General features: G+C 39.9%; 1 protein-coding gene across 1 annotated transcript in view; it reads right to left on the bottom strand.

Annotated features, from left to right (window-relative positions):
- Positions 1–9,217: 9,217 nt before the first annotated feature.
- LOC138013216 (uncharacterized) overlaps positions 9,218–17,500 on the bottom strand; it is a 16,850-nt gene continuing 8,567 nt past the window's right edge. The window contains exons 5-6 of the mRNA XM_068860232.1: positions 15,308–15,619; positions 9,218–11,854 (exon numbers count right to left, since the gene is read on the bottom strand). Of these exons, the coding sequence (XP_068716333.1) occupies positions 11,508–11,854; positions 15,308–15,619 (659 nt within the window). The 3' untranslated portion in view covers positions 9,218–11,507. The remainder of the gene's footprint in view (positions 11,855–15,307; positions 15,620–17,500) is intronic.

The following is a 17,500-nucleotide window of genomic DNA, read 5'->3' as shown; positions in this document are numbered from 1 at the left end:
TGCCGTCATCACTGCGCCATCCCTGAGTAATGCACACCAGCACTCTTTAAAGCCGGCTGCACATCCACTACAGAAAAGCATTTGCACGCTGCACCAGCAGTAGAGGTCATTGGTAATTTTATCTCTTTTTACACTGTGCAGTAGATTAAGCATAGATCCTCTCAGTACATTCCCACAATTTTGAAAATAAAACACGAGAACTCAATATTACCACAGCTCCATTCCTTTATACTGCCCCTTTTAGTTTTAAATTTGATAGCATCTGTTGCTGTCTGAAAGTTGGTGAAAAATAAGACTTGATGTCCTATTTTTCACCAACAAGATATGGTGGAATGCTTGCGTGTAGTATCACGCGAATGTTAATTGATAAAAACAAAGTTCGGACATTTGAGCTCATGGCGAGACGCCGTGTCGAGCGTGCAACGGGGTTGGAGTAGCTCCTACTCCTGCGCTAAGTTAAGGTAGAAGGTGAAGAAAAAGCTATGCTCGAGAAAGTTTTTTTTTCGGGGAAAAATCTTTCATCCCTTCAACGATCGACCTCTCTTGGGTTTCAGTCCTTCCCCGACAGGTCACCCAAAAACGTGACAATCGCAAATTTCCAAGAGCTTTGCAAAATCACATTGATTTTACTCGTTTAGATCATCGGTGACCCTTATTTTTTTAATCATGAATCACTTTTTTTACTTACTATCTACAAACTATGATGAAATGAAGAAATTTCCACCGTAAGAAGTTATCTTTTTTTTCTTTACATTTTCTTTCCTCGTGCCGTCGAATTCCGGTAGTGGTTGCAACGGATAGAGCTTACGAAAACGCTCGTCGAAGATGAACTCTTCTGTTTACGGAATCCCTAGCGGCATGCAATTATCTAAAAATCTCACTCCTAAAAAACCTATGCACGGAAACCTTCACTCTAACACTTTATTTTTATGATTTTCGATGGATGAGCAGATGAGGCTACATCTTGCTAATATGACCGATTTCTCGAAATTGAGGCATTTTTCCACTGCCATTTTCTCCGAAACAAAGTCGGTGACCCCCAATTTCTTTTTTTTCATTTTTGGAGTAAGTACTTTAAGACCCAACTCTAGGTGAGAAATGAAGAAAATCTCACCATAGGAAGATTTTGGCGCGAACGTCCTAATTTATATTTACTGTAAAGTTGACCTGTGTACAGTGGCCACCTGTATATAACGGACGAGGTCACCCTTTACACTTCCCAAATCCATAATTTCATTGTTATGTACCTGCATATAATGGTCTCCAAACTGGATAACGAAGACAAGATTATTCAACTGCTCACTGAATACAACTACAAAATAAAATTAATACGATCATGTCATCGCCTGGGTCCAACACATGCCTGCGACAGTTGAACAAAGTCTCAAGTACTAATGTGCTACTCGCTCTATTTTAAGGTGGCTGGAACTAGTTTCACCACTTTTAAGATACCTTCTTATTAGAAGCGTGACAACTACTAAGCCAAATCAATGTGTATGTAATTTCAGTTTTAGTGGTTGATTAAGATTGTTGGTTATTGTTGCAACGCTTGTTTGTTTACTGCTGTCAGCTCAAGTGTTTGAGCACTGTAAACTGTATACACTAATGACGATTAATTTTGTACTCTATGCATCATTGATCCCGACCAGTTTGGAGCCATACCAAGATCTTCCACGGTTCAAGCTCTGACGTCAATGCTCCACCATTGGATGCGAGCTACAGATGGTACGGGATCCGCAGTCAGGGTGGTCCTGTTTGACTACCGCAGAACATTGGAGTATATTGATCATCAACTACTCACCTGTAAAATCTACAGTCTCGATATCCTCCGGGGGGTGGCACGTTGGGTGGTGGACTTCTTGCCGCATCGGTATCAGCGCGTAAAGCTCTCTGCGGACTGTTTCTCTGGGTGGGACCACGTACCTGCTGGTGTACCTCAGGAGACAAAATTGGGGCTGTGGTTCTTCCAGCTCATGTTAAACGATCTAAGAGTTCCCCTGGTTCAAACTTGGAAGTACGTTGATGATACGACGGTTGCAGAGATCGTGCCGCGCGATGTATCCGGCGACGCCCAAGTTGCTGTCAAAGTCGTAGAGGATTGGTCTGGAGCACATCAGATGAAGCTGAACGCCGAGAAATGCAAAGTCATGGTCATCGACTTCAAAAGACACAAACACCATTTCATCCCTCTGATGGTTGATGGCAAGGAATTAGAGACTCTAGACAAGGCTAAGATCCTAGGCGTGACAATTTCTTGTAATCTTATGTGGAATAACCACGTAAATGAATCCATCAAAAAAGCAAATAAACGCCTATACTTTCTCGTCCTCCTAAGGAGAGCCCGCGTTCCGGGGGAAGATATAGTTAATTTCTATTGCACAACTAAACGACCTGTTCTGGAAATACAGCGCGCAGATATTATCATGCGTTACCCACGTATCTTCGTGACCATATCGAAAGGGTCCAAACGCGCGCGTGCTCAACCAACTGAGCCACCGGTGGTTCATAATAACAAACTGAATCTAAGTAAATAAATGGTAATTTACAATCCAAGCTGACTAGTTACTTGTAAACGCTTAGAAACATCTTCGAGAATATACATATCTTTCGCAGTATCGGACTTCTACCGTCCGTAAAGCTATGAGTACCCTTTGTGAAAGATTAGCATTATAACTACCGACAGAGGTGGCTCCAATAAACCTTAAACTATGAGGACCGTACAATTTATGATCCACCCCTATTTCCTAAGGCACTCTTTAAAGATTTCGCTACATCTGGTATATGATAATTTAACTGCATAACTTGAAAGAATTGGTGGACTTAAGTAATCTTACTGGACGAAAAAGAGCAACTGAACTGGAAAGTTCAATATTACACATGGAAATATCATACCTTTTCAAAAGCGCAACTGGGAAATACTGGCTAGCTAACCTCTTAATCATAAACAATTACTTTCGCGATAAATGTCATTTTTAGCCCTGGGAACAAAGACTGAAAGATGATCAGGAAAAAATTCAAGATGCGCGGGCACGATGTTACGAAGTTCATCATACGGAAAAACCCCGCAAAGCCTAACGAGAGATACAGGCAACGCGTATGTCGTTAAGATTAATTAGCAGAAGGAACAGCAAAGTTAACAATGATACTCTTAATAATCTCAGCAGATATAGGCGCCTTTTTAAAACACTAAATGGCTTATCACGCCCAGCAGCCTCCAACAAATTATGACAAATAGAACTATCCAACGGATTGGCGCCGTTACTTACGCCAAACAACTGAAACACTTAAGAGCTGCGTGAGTCATAACTAGAGAGGCATATGAGCTAGAACTCTTATAAACCTTGAAAAGATAAGCAACCATAAACTGACAGGAAAAGGAGGCACCGATCGAACCCCGGAAAAATCACATTATTCAATAAACTTCAAAATCGTTCTTATATCTCTTCGTGGTAAAATCCGCCTTAGACTTCAGTAATGTCGAAATAGCTCTCCTAGGTCTGGCTTTACACTAAGCGGTAAGCACCTCCAACCGTGGTCTGAGACAAACATCTTAGTGTAACGAGAAAAACAACGAAATAACAGAAAATATGAACCGCCAAAATAATCACACGCTGCAAAAAATACTTCCGCCCGAACATGACAAAACGCTTCCATAAAAACATTGTAATAATACCATGTAGGCCAGTGCCTCTTATCCACAAAAACGATTGTGACAATACCAAACTCAGGCCAGTGCCTCTTATCCACTGAAAAATACATGACCAAGCGTCCCTTGTAAATAAAGCTATAGAGACTTTCAAATCTTCATACGAACAGCCAAAATCAACCCAGTGAACCTATCACTATCCAACAACGAATTGGTGTCACGCCCCTGCTCCAAAGCAGCAGCACGAAAACAATTACAATCTACCACAAATCTAGAAAATGTTCTAGAAATAAGACGACGGCCAAAAGGGCACGACTATAATGGAAATGGCCCTAGAAATATGCAAATATATAATGAATAGCAAACATTCCACCGAATGAACCCTTCAAGCTTTCCTCTAAAAGACATGAAACAATTGGCTGAAATCTGCCAGTCGTTTATATCAATTATTCGACTAATATAATCAGCTCTCTAAATTTCAGTGCGAGGGATCCACTGCACTTGTAACTGTATACCATTATTAGTGCAGAGCTGAAAATTCTCCAGAGCAATAGCATGTAAATCATTTCTCATACTTTCCACTGGTATGATTTTAAATGCACCTGACTATCAGAAAACCACGTTACGTAAGAGCCAGCAATAAGGGTAAAAAACGAATGTAAAGCGAACAAAATGGGAGATAACTCCATCCATGTAGAACTTCTTCTACGCTCTTCAAAATCCCATTGCTTATTACAAACTTGCTCACCATTAACATCCAGGTGAGTACCACACCCCTGTGGCGCTTGCGTCCGAATAAACTACATAAGTCGCTTCAAATTAGCCTCCCAAAAATACAGTTCCCTAACACAATTGATCGAGATGAAACCTGGAATCTCAATCCTAGGCTGAGGCAACTGAAATTGAGCAGTACCTCGTCATGAGTCTGGAAGTATTACCAAAAACTGTCCCACCAGAAATAATCCTACCCACGAGTGATCATGAGGCCAACTCCCGTGCTGATAACAAAACGATTACTCAAGAGAATCTTAACAGATTAAGCGATACTATTTTACCCGTCGCTCAGAAATGGTAGGATGCCATTAAAAGGTGTTCCATATAATCCCCAACCATTCGAGAACTTGACTCTGACACCATTTGAGACTTCTCATTATTGGTGATAAACCCTGACTTCCTTAAATCAGACCAAATATTCGTAGCTCGGACCGCACAGGTGAAACGGTCCAGCCATCATCAAGAAATAAAGCAATATTAACACCGTTGAACCGCCCATACTTCTCAAGCGGCTTAAGACATTTAGTACAAAGGTAAGGTGCAGAAGACAGACCAAAGGAAGAAATGTAAACAAAATATCGGATGGACACCTCCCGTGGAATCTCCCATGAAAACCCCAAAAACTTCAGATGATCTGGATGAATTTCAATATGGTGGTACCCGATTCTAAGATCAAGAGTTATCGTAAAAGAACCCTTTTGGGCATAACTACCCGAATGTAAAAGCTCCATAATGGCTTCGTTAACAAACTCAGAATGATCCAAAGGTGATCTATTATTGCGGGATGTATACCATGCAAGGAGAGTTGACCGACTGTAACTGAGCCTGTAACTGTTTACAGACTGTAACTGATGAAGGTCATACGACCGAAACGTTTTACACTACATTAAATCTTTTTACTTTTTAAGTCATCAGACGTTGTCCGTCCACTGGCCTCTTTTAACTTTTATACAATTTTTACATGCCGTGGTTTGGACTGCGTATCTCTCCGGGATCCTTCTGGTGGCCTGGCACCTTCGTTGGCTCAGGAAGCCCATTTAAACTGCTCTCTCTCTCTAAACTGCTTCACTAGATTCTTTAAACTCGTTAGCTTCTTTTACCTCCAAGAGTTGTGCAAACAAAACGTTATCACCTCGATCACTTTGAACTTCCATCGGCAAGACCTCCTGCTCCGGGTCTCACAATCGCGGCACTGCTCGAATAATAGACGCCGCTCCTGTTTGAGGTGGCAGGCAACGGGACTCGGCAGTCTTTGGCCCAGTGTCCTGGACGGTTGCAGCGGTAGCAGCGGCTGGGACTTGAAGCATGCTCTGAACGGCCTAAAATAACAGAAAAATAAGATGAAAACAGGGAAAGAGGTTGGAGCGGGCGGGTGGGTGGGAAATGAACTAAACGCCAGGATGGAGAACGTGAGCGAGAGGAATCTAGCAACTTTTCTGAGCCTTAAATACTAAACACCAACTAATCATGAAATCCCTGGAGACACGCCCTAACGGCGTGCTACAGCCAAACACGAAAAAACAACTGCTAGCGAACTGCATAAATTTCATACCAGCGGAAAATACATTTTTAGATTTACGTGATGCAATTGTTGATTAAGAGAATGTTGTTATCTTTGAATATTAAAAGCCTCTTTTATCTTGAGTTGAAAAGTCGTAGAGGCGCGATCTTTCCATATTTTAGATCACGCCTCTACGACGTTTCAACTGAAGATGACAGAAGTTTCTGTTGAAACATGTCTCGTAATCTCAAAAGTTTTGTCGTTAACTTTAAATTTCCGATTGTTATTCACAAGACCAGCATGGTTTGCCATGCCCAAGAAATAGTCAACTTCACATTGTTTGAGCTTCGGAACATTGGCCAAACTTGATCCCCCGTGGAGAATCCGGGCATTGATCCCGGTACCTCCCGCATGCTAAGCGGGCGCTCTACCGTTTGAGGTAATTCCCCATTGCACCCTCTCTTCGTTAAAGGATCACTGAAGATCGCCATGACACATATGCTAGTAATTCATGCACCTCGTTTCGCGAGTTCAACGTTTCAATGTCGATTCCGGCAAACAAGAAACGCTACTAGAAGAAACAAAGATTTAAAACCACACTTGCGTAAATTATGTGCCTAAATGACCAACCACATCACTCACACATTGCCATCCAGTGTGCCACTCATGGCGGCCGCGGTTCCGTGATTCCATCATGAATAATTTTGCGAGCATGTTCGCGATTCGTGTATCCAACTCAACACGCCTTTTAAGCCTTGGTAAGACACGTGCATTTCCTCGGTAGTATAGTGGGTAGTATCCCCGCCTGTCACGCCGGGGAGAGAGAGGGGGGTTGATTTTGACTTATGCGACTAGTTCCTTCCTTCAAAGCGAAGGATCTCAAATCTTGCAAGGCAACTCTGTTCAGACATTAGGAAGAAAGAGAAAATGACCTGGTGACGAAGTTTGCCAAAGGCACAGGGCTTCTATCTGCAGGTTGTGTTTTCAGCATATCCAGTCTCCACACAACCAACTGGATAACAATCCACCATTATCTGGCAACAGACCTTACAATAGGCTCATGAATTTCTAAACATCCGTGCATCGTCAGCATCTTGAGAGTTTACAAATCCTCTGTACATGTGTATAGCCATACTCACCGTTACGTCACCTATTATCATTGATGTGCCACCCACAGATCTATTGCCTGTCGAAACAACGGTCCTTTTCTTCAGAAGTTGGCAAAATTTAAATATCAAAGGAATTTTTTATAAAAATTTAATATCTCTTTACGTGAAAGGTATCAAAGCAATGATTTGTACCGACCACGTAAGATTTAGTCAAAACTTAAATAACTTGTACTGTGCTGGATGCGTTTTGAAATCACAAACCACACCACACCTTGACGTCTGCAAGTGTCAGACACTGCATTCCAGGTAAGGAATTGGAACGCATTGTAGTGATTGGAGTAATTACTTATTTGCAGTGTTTATTCTAAAACAACCGTTGTTTTTGTTTTTGGGTTATAAATATTGGTTCATGGTTGGTGGAAGTAAAGCATTCTTTCACATGTAGGGTAAAGGGGTTTAGTTTGTAAGGAAGCTGTGGTGCTGTGTCAGTGAGAAGTAGAATAAAGAAAAAGGTTTATCAACTGAGTTGCTATGGTAAATTGACCACTGTAAAGAAATTTGAAAGGTGACGTTCCTAGTGTTAGCCCTTCGTCAGAGTTAAACCCTTTTCTGTCTTTCACGAGTAGGCTTACTTTTCATGATGAAAAAACAGTGATGTTCTTTATTCATTCCTTTGGCATTATAACTTGTATAAGACAAGATTCAGAAATATTTGTCTATCAGATTTCCAATTAAATAGAGCAGTATACAACTGGAAAGTAACTACATTACCATTAAACGAAAGAATGGTATTACTTGTACTGTTACAATATTAATAAACTACAATTTATCTCGAAAGGAAATTACTCATTTTGCAAAATGACCTGTTTACAAGCTGAAGGTAAAGGAAATTTCTTTGAAATAATCGAAAGTAATATTAGTAGCACTGCACGATTCAGGCTTTACGCGCCATACTAGTGCTCAGCTTGCGCACGGCCCTAAAACTCTAGGGAGCCTCGTTAACTGGCTTTTTTTGTTTTGGCGCTTTACATGCTATAGTTACATCTATTGTCGCATTTGAAAATTTGTAGGCGCATGACTTTGTAGAGCTCGCAGACCAGCAGGACACATTGTCACATTGACTAGGGCGCATTGCACGTTCAAAACGTATAAGTTGCATCTGCTTTGAAATGTTCACATACGAATACCTTTGAAGCACAATCAACAGGTATATATGAGCCTCCTAGAAAAAATTACAAGTTGCAAGAGGCCTAGTAACTTCTTTGATTACAAAGTAATTTCAAGCAGAGCTCTCCAACTAAGAGACAACATAAGTGGTCCCAAAGTTGAAAACCCTTTTGATTTGAAGGTATCCCACAAGCTATCCTTTCAAAGAATGGAAATAATAAAGTTAGTCGTATTGCATTACAAACAAAGATGTTACATAGAAAACCATCCACAAACAAGTTTTCTAACAAAATTGGCGAGGAAAACAACCCTAACACCTCCTGTGCAGCCACAAAATCTACTCTATCTTTTCTTTCCCTGTTCTGAAAACAACCAACATTTTGTGGCAACAAGGAAGAGAACAATTGAATAACCTAGAACCTCTTTTAGAATTTTTCTCTCTTTCCGCTGGAAAAGTACATACATACATATATACAGACAGACTTAGTTGACCACGTGCACTCCCCATAGGGGCCTTGGAGGGCCAATGAAACACCTTTAAGATTCTTAATTTTTTACCGACTACTTATTTATCTCTCATTTCTCTTAGGTTCCTATCTAATACAATCTAAGGAGTTCTATTGATAACCTTTTATTTAGTTATCTGTGTTTTAAATCTAATGCTACACTAGGTGATCGTTCTTTTACCTGTGCTGCACAGAAACTGTGGAATGCGTTACCATTTGACATAAGAAGCGCCAGCGCAGTTAGTATTTTTAAAGCCAAGCTAAAAACTCACCTTAAAGTCTTTTCCGTCATGCATTGTTATCATAGTTGTCTTTATTATTGTGAGTTTACTTTTAATTGTAATTTTAGCTTTTTAAATTGTTTTAAGTTTACTCTTAATTGTAATTTTAGCTTTTTAGCCTTTTTATTTCGTTTTTAATCTTGTCATGCGCATTTAAACATTTTATGGAATTTGCGCATTATAAATGTCCTATTGGCTATTAAAAAGTGCAGCTGATAAGTTGAGCCAGGGACTACCAGGAACAAATTCAACGTGTGGTCAGAACGCGTCTTGAACCTGGGATCCCCGAACCACAAGGCAAGCGCCCTAACCACTGGGCGTCTCGCTGCCTCCTACATACGAAGTACGAAGGTTAATCATGTTTCTTTTCCCTAAAACAATTGATGTAAATTTCACCATCCTAGTAGCAAGATTTTTTAGCTGGTACTGCAAAGCAGCGTGTTTTTCAGTAAAATAAGAAAGTGTATACTGCAACGATCATGTGGTAAACGAGCGGACTTTATGAGATATTTGCGGAAAATTAATATCAATTTATTCATTTTAAAAAACGAGGTAATTAAGTAACGCTAGGCATTTGTGACAAATAGAAACATTGCTGCTTTGTTTAGTTGTATGTGTGTGTTTGTGTTAGTTCTTCATGTTCTGAAGTCCTTTTCACTAGATACAAGTTTTAATAACCTTTCGGTTTTTCAAGGTGCGTTCTTTATTTTCGCATATTTAATCCTCTTCCCCGCAGGCAGGTTGACTGATAACACCTCTCAATTAGCACCGTCATATTCACAGATGACTTAGTAATATGTTCTCTGAATGCGAGGGGTCTCTCCAACACCTCGAAAAGGCGTGAAATCTTTCGGTGGTTGAAAATGAAAGCATATGCAATCCAATTTCTGCAAGAAATTCATTGCACTAAAGACAAAGAAACATTGTGGTCTTCAGAATGGGGGTATTCCGCTATCTTTAGCAGTCTTTCCAATGCCAGTGTGGGTGTAAGCATACTTTTTAACAATAATTTTACTTTCCAAATTATGAAATCATACTCAGATACAATAGGGAGGTTTCTTATTATAGACATCCATACTGAGAATAAGACCTTGCTTGACCCTAGCCAACATTTACGCACCAAACAACGACGACCCCTTTTTTTTCGAAAACTTCTACAACCATCTTCTAACCTTTGACTGCGGAGAATTAATTCTGGGCGGCGATTTTAACCTCGTCCTGGATGTACGAAAAGACAAAAGTGGTGGAAACCCTGTAACTCATAAAAATTGCTTAAAAAATGTTCAATACATTATAGATTCTTTAGATCTCATAGATATTTGGCGAGTACTTAATCCAGACGCCAAGCACTTCACCTGGAGGAGAAGGAAACCAGACATTCAATGCCGTCTAGACTTCAGTTTTTTGATAAGCTCTAGTTTAGGAACAGCTGTAACAAAAGCAGACATTTTACCAGGTCTTAAGACTGATCATTTTCTCATAACACTTCATATTTCCAAGAATAAAAATCCTAGGGGACCCGGCTTTTGGAAATTAAACACCTTCTTTTTATTAGATCTTGACAGTGAATGAAATATCTGAAGAATACGAGAATAACGACGAAGTAAATGCCGCTCTTCTATGGGATACCATGAAAATGAAAATTCGGTCAAGCTCGTTACATTATTCGAAGATAAAAAAGACTAAAATGAAATCGCAGGAAACAAATTTGGAACTGGAGATAATATCTCTACAAAAAACCTTGGAGGAAAGCAATTTATCGGAAATGGAAAAGAACCAAATTATTAATGAAATAGAGATTAGAAATTTACAAAGGGAAGAAATTTCAAAACATAAAACTAGGGGGGCAATATTACGCTCCAAATCGAGATGGTACAATGAAGGAGAGAAACATTTCTTAAGTTTAGAGAAACGTCAGTACAACCAAAAAACTATTAAACACCTAAAATTAGCAGATAACAAGATAGTCCATACAGATGAAGCGATCCTGAAGGAAACAAAATCTTTTTATCAAAAACTATATTCCTCTACGGTCACACAAACAAATGACCTTCATGTATACGACGACCTGTTCTTTCCGGAAGGTAATGATCCAATACTTGATGAAGTAGAACAAAATCTATGCGAAGGCCCCTTGACGGAAACTGAATGCTTGGAGAGCTTAAAATCAATGGAATCCAACAAAAGTCCTGGAAGTGATGGTCTTCCAGCCGAATTTTATAAGGTGTTCTGGAAAGACATTAAACGTCCCTTACTCAATGCCTTAAATTACCCTCAAAGAAGAGGTTTGATTACCTTAATACCAAAGAAGAACAAACCAACGAACCTCATGAAAAACTGGCGGCCAATTACTCTTCTAAATTGTGATTATAAAATAGCCACTAAATGTATTGCTAGTCGAATTAAGAAAGTACTGCCAAAGCTTGTTAATAATGATCAAACTGGTTTCATGAAAAAAAAAAAAAAAAAAAAAAAAATTGCATAATGCCTGTAATCAGGCCTCAAGTTTCACCACCGCACGCTTCAATGTAATCGACACATATCGTCAAAGACGATAAAGTCAGTGGAATTGGTATTATCCTCTGAGGTCTGGAAACCATTGCTTGTCTCTGACGCACCGACTTCGCGGGCCGCAGCAAGTTCCTTGTGTATGGCTGCATATTCCCATTGCTCATTGGGGATTGTCATCTCTTTGTCTATATCACTTTTTGCGTCTTCCATGCAGCGTGGAGAGTCTCTTGAAGCATTAGTGAAATAATCGGTTTGGCCATCATTTTCTGCATCAAACATCTTTTCGGTTACCTCCTCTGATAAATCGGCTTCAGCGCCGTGGGTGCTTATAAAAGCATCTATTTCCGGATTATTTTCCTCTTAAAAACAAAAACAACAACAAAGAGCAATACGTTAAAATACAACATTGATTATTTTGTGGCCAATGCAAACTAAAAAGGAAAGGAACTTAAATTATTTAAGTGTCAAGTCTTCTGTCGCTGGAGCACTAATTGAGGACACTATAAACTGAAATCAAGAAAGTAACGAAAATCGAATCAAATGTTGGTTTTTAAAGGAGAGGGGAAAACCGGAGTAGCCAGAGAAAAACCTCTCTGTGGAGAGTACAGAACCGAAAAATTCAACCCACATTTCTACCACAATTGCTTGTAATCTCGCAATCTGATTGGCTAATTTGCCGTTGTCGATAAGAGTCTCTAGACAACGCTGCTCGAATCATGATTGCGTCAATTTGTCACGCAATGTAATAGCCAATCAGGTACTCTCATTTTATGAAATAAGCCAACCATATTGCGAGAAACGTTATAGACAACGCTTGCTCTTTCTTTCTGTAATGATTTTGGTCACGCTCTGAAATAAACACTTTTTTTGGCGAGTACAAGAATACAGACAACGCTGAACCACTTTCGAAGTCTGTACATAAGTTTCAAAAACGGTAGAGTGGGGCAGAGAAAAAGCTTGTTTCAAATTGTCATCACACAAATCAAATTCATATTTTAGATTTTGCCCATTACCCGTCAATCCTGGTCATAACTACCGGGGCGAGTGCCTTTTTCTGATTGTAAGCGCACAATAATCTCTTCATTATCTGTTTTTGAATCAAATTAAAACGCCATTTATTTCACAGTTGTAAGAGGCAATTTCGACTGTACAGTATCATGTAAGGTATAATTTGTATTTCGTTGTGCTTTTACCCTGGACAGTACATAGTGTCAAATACTTGTCCGTTCAAGAAAATTTTATTTTCTATCTCTCTAGAAATTAATTCAAAGGATTCGGTGTCGCTAAGATCAAACCTAAGATTATCTACAGTTAGAATCCCAAAATTACAATATTTCTTGTATTAATTAAAAGATTGGTGTAGTGATCCCATCATCTTCGCGTTTCATAATATGGGTGAAGTATCCTTAAACTGGGTTGGCGCCGCTGGTTTTGAAGTAATAATAAAGAACGAACGATTCACTTTTGTATGCTCATATCGCCCACCAAACATAACCATAAAGTTGGTGATTTCACCTTGTTGCTTTGCAAATTACACGCGAAAGAAATGTACAAAATTACATGCCGCACGTGTACCATGATTAATTTTCGTCTTTTAGCCAATAGGACGTTTTCAACCAACCTCTAGAGACACCAATAACAATATAGAAATGTACGACTTCTGGTGGACGAACAAACTGAGCAAATGAGAGATATTTTGTTTTCGTTCACCAACATGGCGGCGGTGACGTCACGTGAAAACCTCCCATTAAAGTTATTGGGGAGTTTAAGATCTATGACGCGACGGCAACGAAAACGTCACAAATTTTGCATATTTCATGAGCAAAAACGATTACTTTCTCGTTTTCGACAAATCATAGTTAATGCATGGAGATGGTTATGAAACTGGACAAGTTCCTTTGTTTCATGTTTTTGTCCGTATTTTTGGCCTTGACCCTGCACAAAACACACCTTTTTTCGAGAAGATAACCAATCAAATCCTTCGATTAAATTATGCGCAACTAATTTGCGAACCCGTGCGAAGCGAAAACAAAAGATTGTGCAGGGTCAAAGTCAATTCAACATCGATTGCAACAACATTGTTCTCGCTTTTGAAAGTTCTAAGGTTTCATAACCAGTCCCTCGATTAACTATGGGCAAATCTGCGACGTGAAATGACCAATTCTCAAGTTTTGCGGAGAACGTGAACAAAAGGCAGCGAATTTGAATTTTCTGTCGTAGACTCAATACCACCCCTCCCAATATATTCAGTTCCTGGAAAGTTACACTAGTTTTTAGAAGTTAGACAAGCCCACATAATGACGAAAAAGATTAATAAACCAGAACTTGCAATTTTAAATGACGATTTCGTTACCGTCGCGTCGCAGATCTTAAACTCCCTGTTGCTCTCTGGCGTCGACGTTGCCGTAGCCTTCGGTGGTTTCTTAAACTCCCTAAAGGACGATACACACGGGGATCTTGCTTCCCCAGGGGCATGCTTCTGAAGCAAAGCTCATCCGTATGTACCAACCATTTCAAGAGAAATCTTCATCGTTGGGAGCAGAATTTTAAAATGTTTCCTGGTGTGTATTAACACTTTTTTTCCCTGCGTGTGGATTAATACGACAAATGTAACATTGACCAATCAGATTACCCAATGTTCTACTAGAGCTTAAATTTCAAAATGCTGTCTGAAAGGTCTGCAACTGGAGCGCTCCTCGAAATTAAAGCAAGTGGATGCTTGGAAAATCACAGGAGCTTCTTGAAGTGTCAACAAAATAAGACTTGAAATAGACTTATACAGAGACAAACCAGTTAAATGACAAAATTCATAGAAAGACTATGGAGGTAAAGCCGGAACGAAGAAAGTGTCTACACTAATACTGGCCAAATTATCTAAAAAGTCCATCACGAATATCAAAAGCAGGTGGCACATACTTCTTCTCCAAGCATCAAAATAATCAATTTTCCTTCTTTGAATTAGATCCATGCCAAAGTAATATTCTTAATTTCGCTTTTTCTCGCTCCCTCGTGAGTCCTATAATATGAAGTAAGCTCCCGCAGCATGCTTCCGTCGTGTGTACTGGTCGACGTGCAAAATGACCCTTGAGCATGCCCCGGGAGCAACACCCCTAGCACGTGTGTATCCGCCTTAATGTTCCCGGGGGCAAGGAAAATAGGTCCTCAAAGCGTGCACATACTTCCTGTTGTGGAGCTTGAAATACTTTGTAATCTACCCTGCTACATTTCCAAGGGCGGTTAAAGGAAAAAAAAAGAGGATCCACCTATGTTCTAGGGTTGAACAGTAAATATTAAGTAGTCGATTCATTTAACTAAAAATCAATTCGGGGGACACTCTGTTCAGCGCTATGTTTTATTTATTTATTTATTTATTTATTTATTTATTTACGACAGCTTATCGAGGAGATTATTAAAATATTTTAATTAAGGGACTGACTAACAAAACCAGGAAGACAAATGAATACACGGAAACAAGAGACCCTAGGCTGTAAACGCAATGAAGCTGCATCTTGTATTTGTCCAATGAAATTGAAGGTTATCAAGAGCTAAGCTTTATCTGGAGAGTTTGAATTTTTTGGGCTGTTTTGTGAATTTGCATTACGTGTGATGATTAGCATTGTCCAATGTGGCCTCAAATCTTTCATTTTACAATAGAAGAAGGAGAAGTACAAATTACTTAAAGAAAACAAGCACTTACAACCAAGAGTATTCTTCCAATACAGTCCTCGCTATTAGAATAAGCTACAGGCGAACAGCTGCAGTTACTTCATGGACACCTTAAAAATTCTTAGTCAATGTCGTTAGTCCCATACCGTTCTGGACACTGCTAGAAGCAGCAGCACCTTCATATCCTGCTTTGGTGAAAATCTCAATGACATCGGGTCTTTTTATTGTCTGTAGCATTTGCACGAAGTCTCCAACCGTGACTTTTCTGTGGTGCATAACCCTCAACACACCATCCATCCTGCCCTCTGGTCCGTGATGGTCCAAGTTCATGATCGTCTCATGGGGAAGCAGCATCATACCCGCTAATTCTCTCCAGTCATTTCCCAGGGGACTCTGGTTGTTTAGGGACATAACAACTTCATTTAAAACCGAAGGCGGGATGTATTTCAACTTCTGATCTAAACATAAATGCAATGATGACAAATTTAGGTAACAAAACCGTGAAAGAACCTGAGCGAAAGTGATCACTGCAGCTTGTGAAGCAGTCAGAGAAGCTTGAGATTGACACAACCCGAAGATTAAACATATGAAATTTCATTCGTTATTATATGGACGGGAGTGTTTTACCGGGAACTAGAACACTCGTAGAATCAATACGACCACTACATCCCAGAACCGAGTGGCGAATTTTCCGCATGTAACACGCATGCTCATATTAAGCAACGACGTCACGATTTCCGCCTTTTTCGCCAGCCTTTTTTTTGCTTTAATACCAATTATTCAATAGCCCACTTTCGATATATTAAAATTCAGTCCTAAACAAAAGACATCATGTCGACGGACGGCTCTGGGGAATTAATATAAGGATTTGCATAAATCTGCATAGGCATTGTTTTCAACTTCTCTGAGGACAGGTTCATGTCCCAGGAGAAATTGCAAAAAGTCTTTGGGGGCAATAGAGGTGTATTATGGGATTGTGCAAGTAGTGGATGAGTTTCTTCCCCAGAGCGTCGAGATGATACCTTTTGTTTAGGACTGACTTTTAATACATCGAAAGTGGGCTATTAAACCCTTCTTTTCAATCTCTCGTGGAAAGAAAAATATCTCACTCATTCGCTACGCTTACTCGTGAGAGATTGTTCTTGCCACTCAAACGTAAAATTCGTATCTTCTCGCCACCGTGTAATAGCTTCTATTTCTCTATCACACATTCATCAACTGTTCTGTTATTTCATACGAACTTGCAAGTAACCAGCATCCAGATGACTTGATAGCTCAGATGGTAGAGCAACACTGCAAGTGCAGCGCAATCACGTGGTCATGGGTTCGAGTCCATTTCAATTGTACGTCTGGGGCCCGTTTCTCGAAAGTTCCGAAAACACTTCGGGCCCGAGAAGCCATTGTGAAACTACCAACAGCTTGTTTTGGAAAGCCGAGTTTTTTTAACGTGTTTTCAAGGTAACAAATAGAAAAATAGACCTTATTCATAAATGGCGGTCAATTTATAATTCTTTTGTCGAAGTGCAAATTAGCCTACCAAGCCTCGATACCATACAGTGAATTGAAAAAATTTCTTGCTCTAAAATGAGGCTTGGTAGGCTAATTTGCACGTGGACAAAAGAATTATAAATGTGACCGCCATTTATGAATAAGGTCTATAACGGTGAAGTTTGTCTCCGTTCATGAGATACAAAGGGAACTGTTACACCCGAAAACGGCTCGTAAAGTTTCGGAACTTTAGAGAAACGGGCCCGTGGATTTTTTCAGGCTTTTCTGCAATTCAGTGTCAAGTTGCTTTTCAAAGTGCAAAGGTCACTTTTACTTGGATTGACATACCCACAATTCAAATATGTAAGCTAACAATTCAAATATATAAGGTATTTCATATGTTTACTATCACACGAAGTGCTCGCTGGCACGATGGCAGGAAGGGATCAGCCGACACCAAAGATCTAGGGAAACAGCAAAAGTACTGAGATTTTATGGAACTGCGGAAAAGAGCCGCTTGTATGGGCCTTATTTGCGCGGTGGCCATATTGGCCATAGACAATAGCGTTCGTACTCTGAGCCTCGAGATGAAATGTTTGGGAACGAGTTTCGGTGGGGAAAAATAAAAGTCTTCAATCCCTTGGGACCAGGAACCCATGACCCCGAGCCTACAACTCTACTGTGTTCGTGTCACGGCGTTTTGACAGACCGATTTATTTTTAGATTGAATTTCCCGCGCTTGAGACTCCCACAGGAGCCCGATGACCAATTACATGAAATTAAGCTGACGTCAAAGGGTCACCGAACCGGAACTGAATTTGTTTTTTTCCGGAAAAGATAGTCTAAAAATA

Source organism: Montipora foliosa, chromosome 8 (genome assembly GCF_036669935.1).
Source record: "Montipora foliosa isolate CH-2021 chromosome 8, ASM3666993v2, whole genome shotgun sequence".
Classification (NCBI taxonomy): domain Eukaryota; kingdom Metazoa; phylum Cnidaria; class Anthozoa; order Scleractinia; family Acroporidae; genus Montipora; species Montipora foliosa.
The sequence above is the reverse complement of the archived record's forward strand: the minus strand, read 5'-3'. Positions and strand labels throughout refer to the sequence as shown.